The sequence below is a fragment of the Parus major genome, chromosome 6, assembly GCF_001522545.3.
Source record: "Parus major isolate Abel chromosome 6, Parus_major1.1, whole genome shotgun sequence".
NCBI lineage: Eukaryota > Metazoa > Chordata > Aves > Passeriformes > Paridae > Parus > Parus major.
In genome coordinates this window covers 8,478,075-8,501,335 of record NC_031775.1, presented here as the reverse complement: position 1 = coordinate 8,501,335, position 23,261 = coordinate 8,478,075, and the positions used below count along the sequence as shown (strand labels likewise).

Sequence of the window (23,261 nt, the reverse complement as noted above, 5' to 3'; positions counted from 1 at the left end):
AGCGCTTCCACACCAGATCTAAATGTTGCTCTCCTTGTCCATGGATAAAACATATTAGATTCACCATTACCTTGCCTTATTAAATAGTGATAAGCTGATTATAAATAAATTATGTTCTGGTACTGAGGTGATGTCTGTGGTCCATAGCAATCATGACTGGTAATACAGTAACTCCTAGAGCACCATATTTCTAGAAGTACTAATTTCTAACATCTAATTTCTGATGGGAAACATCTTTTTTTTCTTTGGTTTTTTTTAGCCATTGTTTATTTTATATTTATTGCACTTTCCATTTCTGTTTTTTTTTAAAGTATTTTTTATAAACAAAGCAGAGTTTGGCTTTGAAACAAAATGGAAATGTTGATAAAAATTCACAAAGTTGCCACACAATCAATAAAATCATGTTATAATGTGTTAGAGGAGGATAAAGGATTTTTTTTTTTAAATGGTATTGCAGTATCAAGAGAACACAGACATTTGCTCAAGTCCTATATATTAGCTCTCTTTCCAGATGAAATCTAATAAAACAAATCAGGCCAACTTTATGAGTATGGGCTATTGAAAAAGGATTTTTTTCCAGAGGTACACTGCACTTAGATGCTTTGTTTGTTTGAAGGGGAGTACAGACAATCATTCTTATGTAAATAAAGACTACACAGCTATGATTGTTTAATGTTCTTTTTATCTGCACCTTTTTAAAGTGTTTTCCTGAAACAACCATATGACTTTGAGAGTTCTGACATTGAAGAAAATATCAGTCCTTTCCCCAATCACAAACGTAGCAATAGAATTCCAAATTTATTTTCGAAGAAAATTAATAATACATTGTAACTGTATCTGAAATGTTTTAAAAAGCAATTTCCATTATTCTCATATCGTGGTGGGCGAAATGAGACTGAGAAAAAAGCAGTGCTTTGCCACTGGCAGATCTGAGAATCAAAACCAGTCTCCAGAGCCTGTTGTTTTCCCCAGGGCCCCACCACGGCCAAGTGCTCTTGTATTTCAGGAGAAAATGGTGTGTGTCTCTTCGGCACAGTTCACTGAACCTCACACAGTGTCCCCGCTTCTGGTCACATCTCACCACTTGCTGTACAACAAGAACTCTTCTTTACTCTTTCCAGGTATTCATCCAGTGGTTTAAAAACTCCTCAGAATACTTCAATAAATATGCAACTGCCTTCAAGAGAGACAACCCCATATTTTAATAACGTGGATCAGAAGGACTTGGTTGGCTATTCCTCTTCAAGGGCCAACTCCGTTCCCATCATCCCGTCTGTGGGCTTGGACGAAGCCTGCATGCAGATGCAAAATGTTCCTGAAGTAACAGGCATCAAATGGTGCAAAAACTCCTATTCTGCTGAACTTGTCAATGTGAGTTCCCCAGTCAGTAATTGTCTAATAGCAGAACAACACGAAGTGAAAATATTGCTAGAAACTGTGCAGGAGCAGATCCGGATCCTGACGGACGCGCGGCGGTTGGAGGACTTTGAGCTGGCGAGCGTGGAGGCGGAGAGCGGTGCGAGCGAGAACACGGCCTTCCTGCCCATGAGCCCCGTGGCCAAGGCAGAGCGAGAGGCACAGTTTGTCTTAAAAAGTGAAACGCAAAGAGACTCGGTATTGACCAAGTGACTCCGTGTGGGGGTTGTGGGAGGGGAAACGAGAGGTCTGTGCATTCGACGCTTTGCTAAACAGGAAGGGAGGAAGTTAAATACAAATTATTTATATGCATTAATTTAAGAGCATCTACTTAGAAGAAACCAAATAGTCAATCGCCCTCATATCATAGTGTTTTTTAACAAAATATTTTTTTAAGGGAAATGTTCCAGGAGGGATGAAGCGTGCTTTTAGATGCTTTCTAGGCAGGATTACACAGTTTCAGTTACAGAGGATTTTACTGCAGTCCTGTTCGGCTGTCCGAAGGCTTAGGCTATGCATCTCTTTTTCAGTAAAGGCCAAGTACCGTTCTAAGATGCATTTCTGGTTTCAGGGCAGCACTGCAGTGAGCTGCTGGGCAGGGATTCAGAGCCTGGGGAGCATGTCCTGTGAGCCCAACACAGATCCAGTCCCCTCTCCCCCTCTGCTCTCGATTCCTGGTTTACGCCACAGAAACAGGCACACAGACACGTACTTCTGAGCTCTGGTACCTGCTGTGGAATGGTGACAATGCCCCTGAATTGAGCAGCTGCTTGACTCTCAACCTTAATTTGATGTGTCAGTCACCCCAGGAAAGTCAGTGGAATCATTTATGAGCTTTGGGATTGGCCAAGAGTGGGAGCAGGGTTGGGGTCTACAGAGATTCAGTGGTCAGGAGCCCACAGCTGCTCCCTCTTCTGAGCTTTGCCTATCAGAGCTGCCTTGGTGGAGAGTGAGGAAGAGCAAGAGAAAATGTAGAGATGTCTATTACAACAGGTTTGGTTTTGGTTTCTGGTTTGGATTTTTTAAGTGGAAACATAAACTGTTGTTCGTTAGCGCCCCTCAACATTTCTAAACTTTTACACTTTAAAGGCATTTGTAAGCTCTCAAGGAGCACTTCTCAGTGTGTGTGTATTTTTTTTAAACTTATTTTTTTTATTATGGCTTGTTCAGAGAAGAGTCAGGGAGATCCAGTATGATCAAAATCCAGCCAGTAAGTGTCCACGCTGCCTAATTTGTTCCTGCATTCAGTTCTCCAGTCACTTTAATTAACTATGGCTTAGGCTTGTGAACTTTAAAGCTTCAACCCTGCAGATGGTTCAGTATGGGCAGACCCACAGGCATGCAGAGATCTGACTCCAGTGGAGCTTTCTAAGAGCAGATGGTTTCCACCAAGTCACTCCCTGCAGGGGATCAAGGCCTTAGAGAGGATGTTGCCATCTCCTAATCACATTATAAGCCCTTTTTGCATTAGCTTTCTTTTGAGTCCCTCTTCCCCCCCTCCATAAATTGTAACAAAATGTGCAAATTTTGCAATGAATTGGGTTCAGTGACACACCTTATTGGGTTTATTAGTGTTAAAATATCTGCTTATTCTCAGGGGGACAAAATCAACTCTAATAAATAATTGCTAAATAGCCTTCCCTGGTTAGTGCCAGGAGATTGATTAAAAATAATAATTAAAAAATAGAGTATATACAGAATGTATTTAAATATTCCTTTGAAGCAAAATAATTGTTAGATTTATTAATGTGCCCCAGACTTTCTAGTTCACAAGTCTCAAGACTTCCCAAAATAGCACAATCAATCACACAGTGCTGTTGTATGTTGAGTCAGAATAAAGCAATATCTTAACCTTTGTCAAGTAAATTTGGAAAAGAAATGCTGAAGGTGTATGTCATTTTTATTTTTTTTTTGTTAAGGCAGTAAAAAAAATTATTATTGACAGTCTTCATTCAGCAAGTCTTATTTTGGGTTGATTTTGTGGTTTGGGGGGTTCTTTTAAAGATAAACTTGAGGAAATTATCCTGTTTACAGAATTTTCTATGGCTGCAATCTTTGCTGTGTGTTTTCAACAGAAACATATTTGAGGGCAAACTATTGTTTTATGCCCCAGGACGGAGTGTGAGCTGTTCAGACTCCCTTCTGCAAAGACACAGAGCTTTTGTGGTAGCAGTGATGTGGGATGCCCGTGGGGTTTGGACTCACCCTGACGTTTTCCTGCCACATGTGGTGGTGGGCACAGCCTCACTGTGCATGAGCTGAGGTGACTGTGGTGGGTATGGCCCCAGATAAACCAGATAAACCCTCTGAGGTGCAGGGTGCATTGGCTGGGGCTCAGCTTTGCTCCCCTACCATCATTTGAGTTTTCAGTCAGCACCATTTGCACCCCCCTGTCTCAGGACGTGAACAAAGGGAGCTTGCCTCTGCCCATAAGCCCTGTGAGCATACCTGAATTTTCATATTATATGAAAAGTGGGTACTATATAAAGCTCTGTTTTAACAATTTTCAAATGGTGATCACAGTTAATGAATTGTTCACCATTCATTTCGTTGAGATGGTCTCTCTGCAATACAATGCAGAATCCTGCTCAGACTGATGCTTAAAAATCAAATCTTTTCAATTCAGATCTTCCCCAATCTGCAAATTCACCTCTGGCAACATAATGGGAGCACACAGCAAGATTTCAGTTGAAGAAAGAACCATGTCATAAGCAATGCCTTTAGGGAGAGAATGTGTTCATGCAGCACCCCCAAAAGACCCAGAAAGAGGAGACGAGCAATGTATTTAAAGAGAATGAAATGTTTTACTGAATGGTAGCTGAAGATCTGAAATGGTGAGGATATCTTTGGTTCATGTTAGAGATACGATCTTGTACTCAGCAAAGGATGTGTGACTGTTATATGTTAACTGTTCTATTCAGTTCTCAGCATGTTTGAATAGAGAGACGTTAATATTAACCAATGACAGACTAGTGTATTATTTGTTCAGAGCATCGCTTCAGATCTTGTTGAAACTGTCATTATTTGCAGAGGAAAACAAAAAGGGTTGAAAACATCCAACTAGGCAGTCCTAATGTTGTTTGTGTGGTTTTCTGATGCAACTGTTTTCCTCTGTGGACCTTCCTGTTTTACAGTGAATGGGGCAACATTTTCTCTGAGGTCTGACAATTAATTGTGTAAAGCATCCGAATGAAAGCCGTACTGAAACAGCCAACATGGTAGGCCAAATTTTGCTTTTCTTCTGGTCCCACTGAACTCGTGGATTGGAAGTGATGCAAGTCATTGAGAAATGCAATTCATTGCTAAAAGTACACCTGTTCCCAGCCTTGGAGACAGTCTGTAATCCCCCTAGAAGAGGCTCTGAACTCAGTTGTTTACGTGGATCATAATTAAAAGTGTTATCTGACCTATGAAGTTCCAGGTGTAGTCTGGTGTGAAAATTTACACACGTAGCATTGCATTCGAACAGACTGTGAGAGCAGCTGACTAAATAAATTGAACTTTCTCTGAACTGAGCAGAGAGAAAGCCTGTGTCTCCAGCACAACACCGTGGAGAATTGTGAGAGGTGTATATCCTGATCTTTTTTAAAAATTTATTTCTCTTTAGAATTTCTTCAAAAACAATCCAAAATAGCCCTAAAAAAAAAATAAAAGCCAGTAGAACAATCCCAGCATTTGAAATAGGAAATGTAGGTAAGTATGGGCATGTTTCATGGTGTTTACCATTGAAAAACTCTTCAGTACCCCAAGGCCCAGAGCTGGAACACTGTAATTTTTTTGTTGTTTAGATCAACAGAGGGTTCTGTGGAACAAGAGCTCTTCAGAATGCCTTTGGTGCCTGGCCACGCTGTCAGGTGGTGTAGTCAGTGCAGCAATGACAGTGTACATGAAGAGAGGATCACATCCCAGATCCCTGCTGCCTGGTGTCCAGTGTGGGGTCACAAAGCCTAGCGGTCTCCCGTGTGACGTGAGCACTGCTACTCTGATTTATTTTGCCTCTGAGCATCCCAGCAGAGCGACAACACTCTCAGCAAAGCACAGTGTGAGGCTCCTTGGCCAGGGATTGGGTCCAGGTCCATCTGGAACCGGGCTGAGCATCCTTGGCCAGGCTCTAGCAGCAGTGTGGCTGATCCCAAAGCCATGCAGCAGTGTCCTTCACCTTTACATTCTGGAAAAAAACACGAGTTGATGGCATGTGCTTATGACCAAGCATGTGCTCAGTATGCTCCCAAATTGAAATGTTAGCAGTTAATTCATATCTGCTTCTCATGTAAGCAGGGAGAAAATCTGGATTCCTTTTCCCAGTTTGTCCCCAGGTTCCTGTAGTCTCCTTTTGGACATTACTTGAACGTTTCTTACTCTTATAAGAAATTCTTAAAATTACTACCAAAGAAGAACTCTGAAAGAGTCCTGCCTGCAGTAAATAAATTTGAAGCTTGAAGGAGCAGACCTGGAATAAAAACTGGGTTTGAAAGTGGTATTAATATCAATTGCCTTTCAGTAAAATGAAATTTCCCTGTACACTCTTTACCCCTTGGGAAAACAATGAGCTTATAAAGTGATTTATTATCTTGCCATGAATTTAAAATGTTTATCTTCAAGGAGATTGGGAAAAAGTAAATATTTAGTATAGATTTTTCAGCTTCTGTGATTTAATTTTTTTAAAATTTTATTTCAGCAGCCTAACAGGTCATTGAACCCATTATCTGTATTGTCTGACACATATTCATAAAGTCTCCTCTTTTGTGGTCCAAAAGCTGCAATGCTATATTTCCTTAAAGAGATCAAGATTTTATCTAAATTTTATTTTTAAATTATTCATAGAATAATATTTATCTTGCTGAAAATATAAAGTGATACAAACTTTTTTGGGTTTTGTACTGCATTATTGCTGCAAGGTTGTGCTTCCTTTGTTTTGATGTCTACTTACAGGAAAACAGCTAACACCAAGTTTTCAGTTTTAGGCTTAGCACTTTCAAATCAGACAGGAATTCTGTGTTTTCCATAGCAAAGTTCAAACATGACATAGAATGAAAAAGCTACAACAGCAGTAAAATTACTAATAAAGTAGACTTCTGTTTGGGTTTTGGGGTTTTTTTTACATTTTTATTCCATGGCAATCAGAGGATTGTGCTGTGGGAATTGATAGTCTCTTGGAAGAAATACAGAATGTTCTAGAGAAAGTGGAAAGTCATCACTGTAGCCCAGAACTAGAAAAGCCACAGTTGAGGAGGAAACAGTCATCCACTGTCTGCTGCAGGGGATAAGAGTGCTTTCATCTCAATAGTAAAAACCAGTAAATTTGTTTACCTGCTAGGAAAGGTAAATTATCTGAATTTATTAATGACCACAGTGGTAGTGTTTGATTAAAGGAAAAGGGGCAGAAATCTCCAATTTTTTCCTGCTTGCCCAATCCCTTGGAACAAATCTAATTATGTTTTGGTTCTGTGCTATTAAAGCACTGTTTACAGTGCTTCAGAGACAGAGTGCTCACACCTCACTGACAGCCTGCACTGACTCTTCCTTGCTTGAAAAGATTTAGCAGTTTCCTCTTTGATCAACACTCCTGTAAACAAGGAGTGATTTTCTAATACCCCATGAGGCTGTTCTTGTGCAAGGTTTCCCAGACAAATAATAAAAAGCCAGCAAGACCAACTATAATTCTATTTTTTTTAATATAAGGAATGATATATAGTATTTTACAGCTATAACGGAGAAGGGTTACTGTGACTGAAGTATGTAAATAAACCATAGGATAAAATGTATGTCAGCAGCATGGAAATCCTGTCATTGTACCATAGCTTTTAATAATACATTCTCTCCACACCATCAGGAGACTACATGCAATTTATAATTTTTCATTTCTTGAGGGGTGCCATGGTCTGTAGTGATGGCACTCACTGATGTGCCCCTGCCCTTATTCCCTGCATTGCAAGAGCCACTTCTGTATTGTCCATGCCTGCTTTGGTCTACCTGAATTCACTGAATTCACTGAATTTGTAACCATTCAGCTTCTTTATTCACCTTCACTTTTACCTTGCCCTCAGAATCAAGAGTATCAGCCTGACATTTGGGACCCTGAATAAATTCAAGGCCTTAAACAATTTAATGCACTTAACATTTGTCTGCTTGGGTTTGACCTGACAGGAAATCTCTTCCTTGAAGAGGGATTTATGCAGCCCGTGCTGCAAGGCACTTTCCTGCCCTTCCTTCATGTGTGCCACTATCAACATGTCCAGGCTGTGAGCCAGCCACACTCTGAATTCTCCCTGCCAGCACTGGGGAGCACTGTGAGATTACAGACCAGACCTCTTCTAGTGTACCAAAGACCACAAGTCATCTGCAATGTCCTGAGCTCTAGCATCAGATGCAACTTTCTGCCTCTGACTACCAAAATGTCTCCAAAGGTTAAGGTCTCTAATCTGCATCACATTAAATTATGTAATAAAAGTAACACCAAAGTCCATAAAATTAAGAGTTATATGGCAAATAATATTTTAAAATGTATGTCTTGCTTTGAAGGAATATGGCACAAAAGCTCCCAGTTGTGTAAATATTTGGAAACAAAAAAAAAAAAATACAAAAAAAATAGAGGAATATAAAAGAATACTACTAATAATTAATATTCTAAAATAAAAAATAGTTCCTTGCCTTCTCTGAAATACACAGTTGAAGGTTATCAAGGTGCATCAGGGACATGAAGAAGACTCAGTGAGGCTGGTTTATAAGTCATATGTCTTTTCTCAGGAAACCCAGGCTTGGAGTTTCCCTTGCTTTCAGTAAGATGATTCTTTCATAACATGAAATTCACTCCTATGCTTTGCATACCTCAGCATAAGCAGGACAGAAACACAATACAGGCTTCACTTTGACTTTCTGACTCAAGTTAAACTCTCTTGCTTTAGATTATCTCTGATCTCATCCAGGAAAGAATAAATGAATATTAAGAAAGGAGATACTTGAATACTTGACATAGTTTGGTTTTTATCAACAATTTAACCAATTGCTATTAAGACTGGAGCCATCTGCTGAACTTCAGTGTTCAAAAAATAGCTTAGACTTCCACTGCTCTTGATAGGGAAAAGCAGCAGGTGGTTCAAGCATCAGCACCCCAGGAATACACACTGGGAACAACTGGAGAATAGGGTAGGGAGTTTCTTCCTTCGGTGAGGAAGGATGGATTTTGTGTCAGGCCAGATCGTGTCATCTGAGAAACTTGCCTTTTGTTTCTTCCTCAGATCTTTCTCATTTCAGTGAAACTGTGGTCATCAGCACTAGTTTGTTTTTTTAAGTTAGGGATTTCCAAATTCTGCAGTCTTTTGAAATGCTGAATTTAGGAAGCAGAGACTTCCAAGAAAAAAAAAGTAAAATTTCTTCTGCAGTTTTTTTAAACCATTGAAATACATGATAACTATTTTTATGTTACTTCATTACATTATTTTTTTACATTAAATTTTAGTATTTTACATTAACTATTTTTTAAAGTAGGTGTTGGAAGCCTAAACAATGAATCTTTATTTTACATAATGATAATAGGGGATGGCTGAGATCTGTGTTTTATGTTTCTCTCCTATCTTGTTGAAGGTGTCCCAGCTTGTTGCAGGGCTGTTGGACTAGATGACCTTCTGACCTGAATTATGCTAACCACATTCAAGTTAGTTCATTCAAATTGCCCACAGACAGCTGGATATTTTGTCTGCATCAATGATAACTTTGGGTTGTAAAGGTAAATAAGAAATTTGGACTACATAAAACTTCCAGGCCAGACTCTGGTGTTGCACAAGTGGCAGCTGTTTCACTGCAAGCACAGTTAATGTGAAGGCTCCCAGAAGAGGATATTTGTGGTGGCTCAGCAGCTGAGCTGCCTGTAATAAACCCCAGGTGCAGTGCTAACCTCTGCTGCTTTCCAAAAGTGACCCACAGGGTGTCTGAGCTCCTCCACCAGTCACTGTGCCAAAAGGCAGGTGTCAGCACTGACTTCTGTGAAGGCTTCTCTCATTAAATCAAAATGAAATAATATGAGCTAAAAATTGATGGGCTGGATTCTCCCAGGTATTGCCAGGTTATATGGAGTGCCAGCAGCAGTGCTGATTTACAATTTCTGAGGCTGTGGCCCATGGTTTGACCTAATTCATTAGTTCCCACCACCTGAGCTGGGGCAATTTAAGCAGAAATGTCTCTGCCCATCAGGGTAAGTTCAGAGCATCGTTGAAGCAGTTTGATTCCAACTAACCTCATTTTTTTTTTTACATCACTGTATATTCTCCTTGATTATTGCAGAGGTGAAGCTGCTTCCAAAGTCTTAAAGTTGTCATTGCTGATCTGTCTTTGCCAGAGTTGTGGTCACTCAGCTGCAGCTCTGACTCCAATTCTGCACATCAGAGCTGGCTCTTGCAGTCCAAAATCATGTATATACCACAGAATAGTTTGCTTTGGAAGACACCTTAAAAGGTACCTATTTCCATTCCCCTTGCCAAGGGCAGGGACACTTTACAATAGATCAGGTTACTCCAACCCCATCCAACCTGAGCTTGAAACCTTCCAGGGATGGGGCAGCCTGTGCCAGGGCCTCCCCATCCTCACAGGGAACAAACAGCACAAGCAAAACTCTCCATGCTTGTTCTGCAGCAATTGTATGCATTCAGATCTTGGCATGATCAGGCTGATTGTTCACATTATCAATTTTATTCAACAAAGCTATCTCTTATATGTAATTTCCATGCTGCTTCTCTGGATGCTATATAGAGAGGCATGAAGGCAAATTCAGCTTGTCTGCATTTTCACTTCAGGTAACAATGGTGGGTTTTTTTCCAAAGCAGGTCAGGAGAGATCTCTCAATGTCCAAGCTGCCTGTGGGGGGAGCAGAGTTATTCTGAACAGGGTTTGTCCATGTGCTTTCTTGTCCAATCTCTCCCTCTTCCCAAGAAACCCTCTTTCTTCCAACAGCCCTTTTTCCTGAAAACATCTAAAACATTAAGTAAAGCTGAGGCAGGAGATATGCTCTGCCTTCTGTGCAGAAGGGACACTAGCATAGGTAAGGGCTAATTACCAAAAACCTTTTCAGCTGATTCCATTAGTATTTGCACAGACAGGTGATGCTAAAATGACTCTGTATGGTTTGGTCACACTTATTTGCAGGCTGTGACATATATAAACTGTTTTAAGTTGTCTGTGGTTTGCAATATCTTGGGCAGACTTTTACGATGCTCAGGACAGCATTTGCCACTCTCTTTAACTTCCATCAGTTTCATTTGCCTGATGGGTGTTTCTGTGAGGCTGGCAGCAGTGACACCCCCTGGCCAGGGCCATGGGGGCTGCACCATGTCCCACATCACCTTCTGGCAAGCAGGACAAGCCAGCCCCTCCTGAAGCCTTGCAGGCACTGGTTGGGTGCTGAGGGAGCATCCCACAAGCTCAGATCCTTCCTCAGGCAGGGAATAGGTTTACAGTAGGGGAGGCGTCTGATGCTAAAAATGAAAAACTCTCCCAAGCTTTTGGGCAACTTGGAAAAACCCCCTGGAAATCACAGTCCTTTTAAATAAGGCTCCTGTCTAACCTCATACAGATTGCTGCTTTTCGTTTCAGTTTCTCTGGTAAGCAGTGGAGTAGCTTTGCATTTCCATTAATTTAAAGCTGTCTCTAGGTGGCTTCAGAGAGCAAAGAGAACTCATCACTGTGGGAACGGCTGTGCTCTAGGAAGGTGCTGTAGCTCATGGGCAACTTTCCATCCTTGTGGGTAGGATCTGGGCACCAGCACATTGCCTGTCTTCCTTAATTAGCTGAGAGAAGACCAGGCAGAGCCCTGCGCTCCTCGCTCACTGGCTGCTGATGAGGCCTGGAGCAAATCCCTACACTAAAAGCACTTAAAAATGGAACAGAGGTGATGGAAACGTGGTTTGTTCACTGTGAATATCCAGCTGGGATAGTTGGAATAACTGCAAGGGAAGAGTTGCCTTTGCAAATCATGTGCCTGATTTACTGGTTAAATAGTTCTTCAGTCCTCCCTATTTAGTCAACAAAGACATTAAGATGTCCAGAAATAAAAGTGGAATGATTGGTTCCCAGTACTAATCTTAATGGTCACAAATCCATTATCTCAGATTTTTTGCTCAGCACTTAGCAAGTAGAATCAATCAGGCTTTTCATTTATATAGATGAACTTCTATTCTAAAGTTATACCTGATTTCATGCTTTCCTTTATTGGTCACTAGATTTTTTTCTGTTTCACATAAAATTATGTTTACCTTAAAACTGATCTGTAGATATGCCTGAAACAGCACCTAATGTGAACATAAAGTCAGTGTTCTCAATGCATAGGGCGAGTCTTGTGAAAACCCTTTTGCAGCCGAAAGTCTTGAACCATTCACTGAAATAAGACAACTATTTGATTTCAACAAAATGGATTTTGTTGTCAATAAAATCACTGATAAACACTTGAGTTGGATTTGGGACTTCTGAGTATATATATATATATATATATATATATGTAAAGCTACATACACAAACTTTCTTTTAGATCACAGAAATGAATGCTCCAACTTAAAGTTGATTCATCTAAATAGCTGCAGAAAATATCCACTTAATCACATAGTCAACACATTGAAGTAGGGGGGAAAAAAGGTGTTCATTTTCACCTGTGTTTATTTTTTCACCAGTAAAAACAAATAAAAAGAGAAGAAAAATAATCATAGTGCCTATGACAAAGATTGTGTTCCAAGGAGTGTGCAATGTGTACCACAATTACTTCAACTGCAAATGGAAGCTGCTTTCAGACTGAGTGTGGTTGAAAGGAAATATCCTTAGAAAAACTGTCACGCAGAATCCCAGGAAATGTTTTGGTTCGATATGTTTGGCCTCCATTTTTGTGGAGCTGTACATTCCTGTCCATGGTTCTAAAGGATAAAAAAAGAACTTATTTCAGAATCAATCTGTATTTTGACTCGTTTTTGTACTCCCCTCACCCAGGCTGGTTTACCATATGTGTGAGAGAAGCTGAACAGAGTATTCATTTTTCTATTTAGCAACACAAATTAGTTTTATAGCGTTCCTGAATTCAGTCTTTCTCTGCTGCTCAAGTGGTGTGTTCCTGCTGTCTCCAGCCAGCTCTCGCTCCAAGGAGAGGTTTCACCCGTTCTCAAAGCCACAAAGGGAGTTGAGACTGGCCCGTCTGAAGACACCAGCTCTCTTCATTCAGCCCCTCTGGTGGGAGGAGCAGTGGGGGCTGGAGTTGGGGAGAACAATGTGCAGGGATCTCTGACATCTCAGCACACAGAGGAAAACCCAGGCTTTCTGCTGCTGAAGTCAGGCCTTCCAGTCTTACCTGCAACCCTGTTAGCGTTGGGCTGAATGAACCAGGTAGAAAGGCCGAACTAGCCAAAATAACACATTTGCCAGGAGGATCAGCCGAGAAGAGAGGCAGAGATGGCAACATCTTTCATTCTGGAGCCCCAACAACAACAAAAAAATTAAAGCACAGGTTCTTTGCAAAATGGCTCTTACCTGAGCACAGTGAAGGTGTCACAGCATCAGCCAAGGGGACGGGGCAGAATTTCAGTGTCACACACCCACAACCAGCCAGGGGCTGCCACAGTGGATACAGTGCCCACCCCTCCACAGTACCCACCCCTCCTCACTGCCTCACATGCCACTCTGCAGGGATGTCCCTCCCTTCCCCTTGTGCCCTGCATCATGTTTTCAAGCACATCCCCAGAAGTATGTGTTGAACCGCTCCATGATGAGCTTCTTCATCATCCAAATCTCAAGGAGCCTCTCTGCTTGAGTGCTTCCAAAATGTCTGATGCCAGGGACCCCTCAGTCCCGAGGCTCTGTGGGTCCCTGACACCATCAGCTCTGCCCACGGTGAGCTGAGCTTCCTGAACCCAGGCAAGGGAAGGCAGGTGCAGGGCTGTGGGTGCTCCCCAGCTCCCCTCCAGCTCAGTTCTGCTCCCCCATCACTCCTGAATGCTGTCTTGCAGATCCCCATGTTCCTGCTGCACTTGGGCTTTTTCTGTTGGCTTTTCCTTTTATTTTTCTGTGTGGTTCAGAATAGCTCTCTGGATCTGATACTTGGCTTCTGCTTCTGCATGATTTTTGTGTGCAATCTGCCTTACATGAGCAGTGTTAGTCCAAGTGCTTCTGAGCACACTGATGTTACAAAACAGAAAAAAAAAAAAAAGGAATTTTACTTTCAAAGCTGCTCTTCCAGGCACCTCATACCCTTGAGGCAAAGGCACTTGAGTGAGTTTGATGCTGAAGTCCCCTGGGTTAAGAAGAAGGTTTTCCCTTTTGCCTAGGGCAGATTTGGGTGGTTGTATAATGCTGCCCCAGATAAAGCTCCCACCCAGGGGCAGCCCACACCTGTGTTGGGCTGAGCTGTTCACCTGGTTTGCAGTCACAGCTGGAACCCCTGAGGACAACCTTTGTCTCCCCATCTTCTTCTCCTGGTGTGCCTGCACCAGAAGGGGCCTGTCCTGCTGGGAGGAGGCAGCTCTGGAGGTATGGTTGTGGTAGGAGGCTTTTTCATAAATGTGATTTTTTAAAGGCATTTGGGTTTGTTTATTTTTCTCCCTTTGTTTTGTGCTGAATATTTCCTAGAGTAGGTATTTTATTTATTCTGTGGTGTACTAACTTGGTTTATTAGACTGAGCAGGGATTAAGATATTTATGCTATTTAGAGCTATGGGTGATTTGAAAATCTCCATGCCTGCTAAGAGAAAATCTCCTTAGATTTCTCCTAAACACAAGGGTAAGATTTTTGTCTGCTCCTTTGCAGAATGGAAAAATATGAAGCTTATTTAGAGTTTATGCCATGATAGACACTGCCTGCTCTCCAACTATCCCATAAAACATCCTGGTTGCAAAGGAACTCTGTGAACTTTCAAGGGTTCAACTTGTAATATAACAAATAAGAATGATGAGAGAAGCTCCCAGAATTCCTGTTAAGAGTCATGTTTGATACTTACTTAGAATTTTATGTTCTTATGGTATTGTCTTTGCCAAAAACACATTAATTAAGAATGCTTTCTGAAGCAAGGCTGCAGCAGGTATCACACAGCATCAGGAATGCCTTGTGATGAGCTGTATCCTAATACCTGAAACCACTTTGCTAAGGCTGTCATCTGCAAAACAAAAAGTTTCCTGTTAAATGTTTTTAATTCAATTTAATTCAATTCAAATCTGTTCAACCTTTTTAATACCCTTCACAGATCCATAGCAAGTTGTTAAAAATGTTTACTTCTCAAGCTATAGTTCAAGTTATGCATGCTGCTAATGGGAAGCTCTGCAGTTACTTACTAGCAAAATGCTTATAGAAATGTTATTGGTACTATGCAAAATAAGAATAACTCTTACTTGTAAGTATGTTTTATTTCCAGGACTTGCACAAGCAGGTCACAGTGAAGTGCTTGCTTACTTGCAAAATGTTTCTGCAAAGATGGTGAAACTAATTTAGTTCATGTGCTCCTCCCCAAAATAGTGTTTGCTACCAATTTAATACTGCTTAAAATAGTGCACTTATGTCTGTAGGTCCTGGATGGTTTTTAAACCTTAAGTCAAGTCAAAGAGCTTGTTTCTTTTTACTTTTTCTCCTTCAGTATAGTGAGAGATGAAATCAGAGTTGGGCAGGCAGCAAAAGAGCAACCACTCACAAAATCCTGGGTTTGCCCTCTTTGTGCTTTTCTCTTTGTTATTTGTAAGCATTGTTACGATAAGATTTACTGAGATACAAAGAAGAGGCTGGCATTTTGGGAGCCTCTGGCAGTGGATAGCAGAGGAACTGAAGGAAGGCAAGGCCTGGGGAAAGGGTGGGTCTCAAGATGAAGACATATTTTGGGATATCCATGTGCCAAAGACCTGGGGAACAAAACCTGTGAACCTGCTCCATATTCAGATGGGTATAAGCCAGATGGACAGTTCCAGGTCAGTAAAGGGGAGCTGGTTGCAGAACTACTGAGAGAATCTACTCTGAGAACAAGACTTCTTGATAATTATCTACCAGAAAAAGAGGTGGCTCCAAATATAAATTTAACTCAGCATAATCACCTGAGAGAAAAAAACAGAGAGGGACTATTTGCAGGTGAAGGCTGTGATTAGTGGTGCCTGAGTGTTCTTGACCCACACCTGTACTTCCTAACTCTTCAGACAGGTGGCTTGGGCTGGGAATGATGGATGAAGTACACTGAATAATACAATGGAAAGGTGGTGTTTTCCTGCAGAGCTGATTTATTTTTCAAGAATCAAAGAAACTAGAGGAGGGAAGAGAAAAAAAAAAAAAAGGCTCTTTAGTTTGAGAGATTAGTTATTTTACTTGTTTTTCTTTTTTACTCTTGAGGTCAAGCCAGAGAAGGCTAAGGGACTGAGTTTTAGGAACTAACTTAAAACTAGTTCCTGTAGCCTGGGGTGGTGCTGGTCCTCCCGTCACACTGGTGCTGCAGGCACACACGTGCCTGTCATGCTGCACTCCGAGTCTCTCTCTTGTAACAGTCTCTTCCCATTACTTCTCTAATTTCAGAACATGTTCCAGTGCAGGGAACCTGGCTGATGGGAATAGAGGAAATATGGTTTTCCCCCCAACAGATAACACAAATCCCTACAGCTGCAGTGTGTCCCCTGCTTTTCTCTTCAATGTCCTACATGAAGTTGCCAGTTGCCCTTCTCAGGGCTTCTCCTATGGCATCTCCTGCTCCAGTTCTTTCTCTATGTCATGCTTGATAGGTTGCTGCTGTTCTAAAAACAGAGCTGCTATTCTGGGTTGGGATTTATACCAGGAATAACAGCTATGACAGCTATTCAGGATTTTCTTTCTTTAAAATAAAAAGATAGTTCTGGGTTTGGCCAAGTCTTCAGGAAATCTGGTGCTTTTCTTCTCATAGCAGCCTGTATTTTACCACAGGCTTCTTGACCCAAACTCTGTAGGGTATGCCTTGCTCTGGAAGATTTCTTAGTTTGAATTGAACAGTGCTTATAAGTTGATTGGTGATAATTTTACTGTAAATGTAGACCAGCAAGGTATAGATACATAACTTCTGGTTTCACATCAAATTAACTTCTTATTCCTATCCAGTTAATTAAGCCAATGTAGTTTAAATTTTCTAGCACAGAGCTTTTTCTCTCAATGAATTAAATGGATTAACCTTTCTTAGAAAGCTATCACTAATTATACTACTGTACTGGGCTATTAATTCCTTTTCTCAGTAAGTTACTATTTTTATATGGCTACAGTGACCTGAAGTAATTACAACACCAGTTTTACTTGAAACCTTTCAGTTTAGCACTCTTCTGATGAAATACACTGCTTCTCCTAATGTCTTACAAATCCTGAGAAGGAGTAACAGTGCACAGGGAGAATTTCAAGCAGCACTATCAGATCTGTGGATACTCCAACATAACAGTATTCCTTTTTTCCCCCCCTAGATTATCACTGAGGTAATCACATGCGTGTTTGAGAGGAAGTGTTCACTATCAGCATTTGTTAGATTTCTTTTGTGTGCTTGAAATACTTTATCTATTTGAAGATGATGGAAAAATAAGGTTATGATATACGGTATGTTTGAAGTCTGAGACTACCTAGGGTCCAAAATTCACAATGCCAGAGGCTGAATTTCTCCTTCTTGTGTTTAGAGGCCTAAAACTGTTGGGCTGCTGTTGTGTGCAAGAAGAGGTGTTAGCTGAATCCTTGCTGATTGTCTAACACCTGATTTCTTAGGTGGGCAAAGCCTCCTTCAATCCATTCCTGTGAAATTAAATGGGGAGAACTCAAAGGGGTTTGTCACCAGAGATGAAAAGTTCTCACCTGAGTTTCATGAAAGATGCATCATGAAACCAAACAGGAGTGAAATTCATGATTTATGGATTAAATATCACTTTAATCAAGAAGACATTTTAAGTAGCCAGCTTAATCATTGTCATCAACTTCATCAGGGTGATTGAAACCATCATTACTTTAGCAACTGATTAGCAAGAGCTGGATGTGGTCTTTCTACTAATGCTGGAGCTGCTCATTAGAAAGATGTCAGAGGTCCCTGACACTGCCTCTGCATGATCTGCCCTGCTGCTTCTGCTGTATTTTGCTGGAGAGTATCTGGATTTTTCCTTAGATTAAACTTTGTGTAATTCAAAATAATTACTATTTTGTGTTACAAATACGTAAGTATTTGCATGAAATTTGGTGATAAAAGCAGAGAGTGCAGAAGTCTGATAGTTGGTGATTAGTTTATCCATGATTGTAAAACCTAAGAAACAATTTAAACACAGTTTTAAAAATGAAATCTAAAAGAAAGAATTGGAGGTTTCTGAAGGAAAATAAAAATGCATCTAGACAATGTAAAATCCCAAACAATGTATGGTGGAGTGGACCAGTGTTTGATTTGTGCTCTGCAAAAAAAAAAAGCAGTATTGGGCAAGATTACCAAAATGAGAGTCAGTTTGGAAATCAATGTGTAAACTTCTGTCTGGAATAAGAAGATAATAAGGAACAGGATTCATGGTTAGCATATTAGGGTTAGGGTATTTGGGGTAGGTAAAGGGGGAATACGGAATTTTTCTCTTAAGTACTCTATAATAGGCCATTTATGATACAAGTAGTGAAGTCTTAAGAAGGATTCAGGAGCAGAAAAATAAAAAGCAACTAAAATAACCAGAAACAATACAAGAAGTTACCTGTAGCGGTAGTGAATCCATCCAGCCAGAGACTTTGGGTGGGTGTGCCTTCTGTCAAACTGAAGATAAATTATGCCTGATTAGGGAAGCAGTCCTCTTGCTTTAGTTTTCAGGTTATTTTCTTTTTTTTCTTCCCTCTGCCCCACCAAAAAAAGTCTTATTTTTAACTTCACAATGCTAGCAAAGAATTGGGAACTTGATCAAAGGCAGAGGTACTAGCAGTTTTATCAGTTTTGAAGGAATTGATATCTAATTACTCAAATAATTCAGGTTTTGCCTTGGATTCTTGATGGGGGTTAGCAGTTGGCCTGAGATTATTATAGCAAAACCTAAATAAACATTTTCCTAAAACACTTCCCTGCACATGGGGGAAAATCAAGCAGCTCTCAGCTGAATGTGAGTGAGACTTGAAGATTTGTAATCCAAGTGTGGTGATTTTTGACAAAGACTAGTGCTACACCTCATCTGTATCCAGGTGGAGACTGGAGAAAGGAAGCCAAGGATATTTTTTGTCATTTTGCAATAACCACCATGGGAAAGGAAATCATTCCCAGCCCCAGCAGTCCCAAGGAAGCAGCAACCACAAGTAACAAGGAGGGCCCTCAGCAACACACAAAACACTGTGGAGGGACACAGAATTCCAATTGAGTTTCAGAATGCATGGGACAACATTAATTTGAAACTAAAGACAACCTTTTATTTATCTTTGTCTTAAAAACTGTGCTTTGTGACAGTCAGGACTGAAAGTGATGTGGAAAGGAGAGTTTTGTGGCTGTGGGGAAAGCAAAGATTAAGGGGTTAGAAGGGTTCTTGGACAGGAGGATAAGAAATGGCTCCCCTACCTTATTTCTCATATTGAAAAGCAGGTTCTTGTCATCTGGAAAGATGTGGGAGACCCCCTGAGACCAAGACATGCACTGATTTAACAGCTGTATTCTCTTTCCTCTGTGGGGCAGGAACACTGGTGTCAATCCTGATCATCTGTCTGTGAAAGGCATTTCCCCAGCTGTGATGGCATCTTCCCAGTACCAAGTCTTCCAGGGCTTTTCTGGCTCTTTGGAGCCATATGTGTTGGTTGCTGAAGTCTCAATACTTGTTCTCATTATTAGTGGGACATTTCCCAGAGTATTGGGTTCTTCAGATTCACACAAGTGGCTTGCCAGCTGTTAAAATATATTTCTGGATTGAGAAGAGCTCCTCCAAATCAAAGCAGCACTCTGTGCCATCACAGGGTACATGGAGATGACATTTTGCAGCCTGAAGTTAGCAGAGGGGATTTCATCAGGCTTCCTGCACTAGCTCAGGTCCTCTCTTTGGTGCACAGAGTTGTGCTGTCTCCCCTCCTGTGTGCCCTCTGAGTGAGCAGGGCTGCTGAGGGCAGCGTGGCAGCAATGCTGGCTCCCTGTGCACCTGGCTCCTGTCCTGCCCCTGCTGCCACAGCAGCTGCTGCAGCAGAGCTCTGCCTGAATCAGCCTTCTTATTGCTTACATGTGTAGGAGAGACCGAAACAAGTTTCCATTTTATTCTTTGGGCTGATATGCTTTAGCATCAAAGGAGAACTCCTGCTGTGGCTGCTGTTTCAAAACACATATTGGAATTTCATTTCTATTACTCCTCATTACTGATACTCTGTCTCTCTTGCTTGCCTTTGTTTCAGACCCTGCAGGTGGGCTTTAAGAGATGCCCCTCCTTCCACCGGGGTGCTGCTATCCATGAGGCTCAGAAAGAGCATTTGGTACCTTTAACAGGCTTTTTGTGGCGGCACCATTGTTCTGAGAGAGTGTTTTGGAGTGTCTGTGTGCTTGGCAATTGCTGAAGCAGCAGCACCTGTGACTTTCTGGAGAGAGGAGAGACGAGCTGCAGAGGATGGGCTGCAGGGGGATGGCAGCCAGGCTTGGCAGACCCCTGTGCCTGCCTCTGTGTCCTGAAATGAGCAGCCCAGGCTTCTGTTCCCACGCAGGAGGACAATCAAACCTTCTCAACGTAGCAGATAACTGTGGCAGCAGACTGCAGGAGTGCCACAAGCAGCAGTGAAGCACATCTGATGGGTCCCAGTGCTTTGTCAGCAGTAAATAATCCTGTGTGTGCCCTGGCAGCAGCTCCCAGCTCTGCCAGCAGCCACACCAGCCTCTCCTCAGCCCAGAGCTGGGCTCCACAGAGCCCTGGGCCTTCTGCATGGGAACCAGTGTCTGCTGAAAGACTGATGTGGAGGGAGCTTCCCACAGAGGAAGGTAGATCCTAATCCCATTTGTTATTTCTGCAGCAGTGCAGTCACCAAATTAGTGGTCGTGGGTAAGATTGAGAAGGACAAGTGCAGGGCAGATTTCTGAGGTACAGCAAACAGCTTTTTGAGCAGAGAGAGAGCGTGGTTTGGTGCTGTGTTTGTACCTAAAGAAAGAACTCACTTTTTTGCTATAATGAGAATTGCTGAACTCCTCTGCTTCTGCTTGATTCATATTGTCCACACATGCTTCTTTCTAGATTTCATCATTACCCTTGTTTTAAGTGATCTAATTTTGTGGTCAAAATGGGCAGATGGAGGGGGACTAGCTATTCCCTAGCATGTTCTACAGGACATCAGCCCAGGGAGTTTGAGCACCAGTGCAAATAGCTGAAGTGAGAATCGTAAACAAGTGCTGTATCAGACACAAGTGATGTGTCTCAGCCTGTTAATACAGTAGCCACATATTAAGCTCCCACAAACACTGCAGAATTTCAGGAAGTTCATGCATGTTCTCTCTTGTCCACCTGCTTAAAGAATAAGAGTATTTACTTATGTAGGTTGCTGTGGAAAGAGATACTGCATTTTTAACAGGGGTGATTTTGTAGATGGTAAATTCACTGAAACCTTTGAGAGCAAATCTATTGTTGACTGTAATAAAAATAATTTGTGTGTGTGTGTGTGAAATAGGAGTCCCAAAGACATTGAAACATTATTCTGCCAAATTAGAATTGTTTAGTTAAGGACTGACAAGATGCTGAGAAGTGATCTGGTTTCGGTCACTTTGAGCATGACTCATACTTGAAGTCACCCTTTCTTAGGTTAAGGAAAGAAGTCTGTGCTGCAGCTTCAGGAAATAGGGCTGAAAAGGGACAATAGGAAGCCAAAGTAAAAGCAGGACTTTGGACAGGTGCTTGTCAAACTCTCCAAAACTTGTGCAATTCCCCTGGACAGCTCCTTCTACTCGCTTCATACTCTAACCCTTTGATGCTTTTGCTGCAAGACTTAACTTGGTTTCTTCTCCTTTGACATGCAGAGAAGTTTTCCATTATCTACTTTGTAAGTCTGTGAGTATTTGAGGACTGTTACAGATCTCTCTACTCAGGTGCTTTTTTCTGGAGCCACCTTGCTCCCTTCCACCAAGGAAGACTTCAGCCAGTGTCTCCCCCAGTTAAAAAATGAAAACTTGATAATTGCAAAGCACTGTTTTACCATTCAGCCTTCATTTCTCAGTGGTTTCATTAGCCCGTGTTTTCTGTGTTATAGCAGAGTATCAAAAGTCTTTATTATAATCAAAGCACGTATTCTGCTGGGGTTTTCCTGCCTGCAAGGTCTCTTCTGTTTGGGGTGGAAATTGGACTGCTACAAGTTAGTGTTTGACAAACCCATGTTTATTGTTAGTGCCTGCAGACACTTGTAAAACTTAATCCTAACAAATTGAATAAATGAATTGGAGAGCAGAAATACCTTGATTTCCTTCTGTGTTACCACAAACAGTCTCTGCCTTCTGGTATCCTTTAAGAAAAGAGGCTTATTGGTTTGGCCAGACCTCCTCCTTCTGCCCACCCTCACTTATTTCTCAGGGCCACTCTGCTTGAGTGTTTCAGTGATTCCAGCCCACGTGTGAGCTCTTAAAGGTGATGTGAAACTGTTTGAAGAGAAACTGGCTGGAGCAATGTCTTCTAAGGCAAATTCCACAAAGCCCAAGGGAAGCATTTGCAAAGGCAGGGATACAGAAGCCAACATGCCCAAACATAAGTTTTGAGGCTCCTGACAGGCAGAGAATCAAGCAGAAATCTGTCTGATCAAATGGAGGCTGCTTGCCTTGAGAAAGATCCCCCCAGTGGGCACTAATAAACCATGTAGCTCTATTTCATTAACAGACCAAAGGAAATAAAGCAGTTCTCTTGCACGCTGGCAGGAGTGAGGGATCTGTTTTGGGTCAGCACTGGTGGTGCTCCTGCTGCCCAGGCAGACCCTTGAGGTGCCTGGTGTGCCCCAGACCTCACAATTACTTGGTGTAATCTGGTGAAACCACACACAAACTCCAGGCACTGTTGGGAGCAGCACAACACTCGGTTTGTGAGCAGAATGATTTAAAGCATCGAGTTTTTGGACTTCAAAGAACAGATGCACTAAACCACAATGAGTTTTTAAAGTACATGTGTACTTTAAAATTGCATTTCCACAGATACCCAACAAAAATCATCCCAAAATAATGTTCTTGGAATTCATATTTTGAATGTCCTCTGTGGGAGTTTCAGTTAGGAAAAAAGTACTTTAACTTTTAATGTATCTACTGCTCTTCAGCAGTTCAAGGTGATTGATTTATTAGACATTTTAAATGTTTAAATACAATCACTGACTGAACAGAAGACTGAGCAGCCTCTCCCATAGATTTTCATAATTAACAGTATGGCAAAAAGAGGGTCCAGGAAACAACATTTTGTGTCTTAGGATATCTAACATGTAGCACACTTTAAAAAAAAGACATAGTGGTGTTGAGGTTCTTTTCACTACAGTTGCTTTAGGGAAGACTGAAAATAACAATAAAAAAGGCTCAACTTGTGTGTTTCTTAGCATTCTCATGGCTCAGCAGTGGTGGTGCACACTGGAGATATTCCTATATGGATGCTATATACACTTCCCTATGGAGATGGGAAGCTTGGGAGGACTTACCCTTCCTATCAGGACTATAACTTGAATGGGTATGAATGAGTGCCTCTTCTGCTGCATTCAGCAGGAAATCACTGAGTCACACTGATGAAGAATAATCTTGTCTTTCCAATAAAGAAATCAAAGAAAAGCCTGAATGCTTCTGAAAACCAGGATGGACTTTAGGTTACTTGTCCGAATGGTTTTCTGTTCAAAGTTTATATTTCAGTAGTTAATAGAAAATCTGCTGGGGTGCTAATGAATTGTTTAAACAGACTTTTAGCACTCACCACACAGAAAATAGAGCCCCTGC

The 23,261-nt window shown here is 41.5% G+C and overlaps 1 protein-coding gene across 1 annotated transcript in view; it reads left to right on the top strand.

Moving 5' to 3' along the window:
- NRG3 (neuregulin 3) overlaps positions 1-21,721 on the top strand; it is a gene marked incomplete at its 5' end in the record, with an annotated part of 360,517 nt that extends 338,796 nt beyond the window's left edge. The window contains one exon of the mRNA XM_015632454.2: positions 1,122-21,721. Within this exon, the coding sequence (XP_015487940.1) occupies positions 1,122-1,629 (508 nt within the window). The remainder of the gene's footprint in view (positions 1-1,121) is intronic.
- Positions 21,722-23,261: the final 1,540 nt, after the last annotated feature.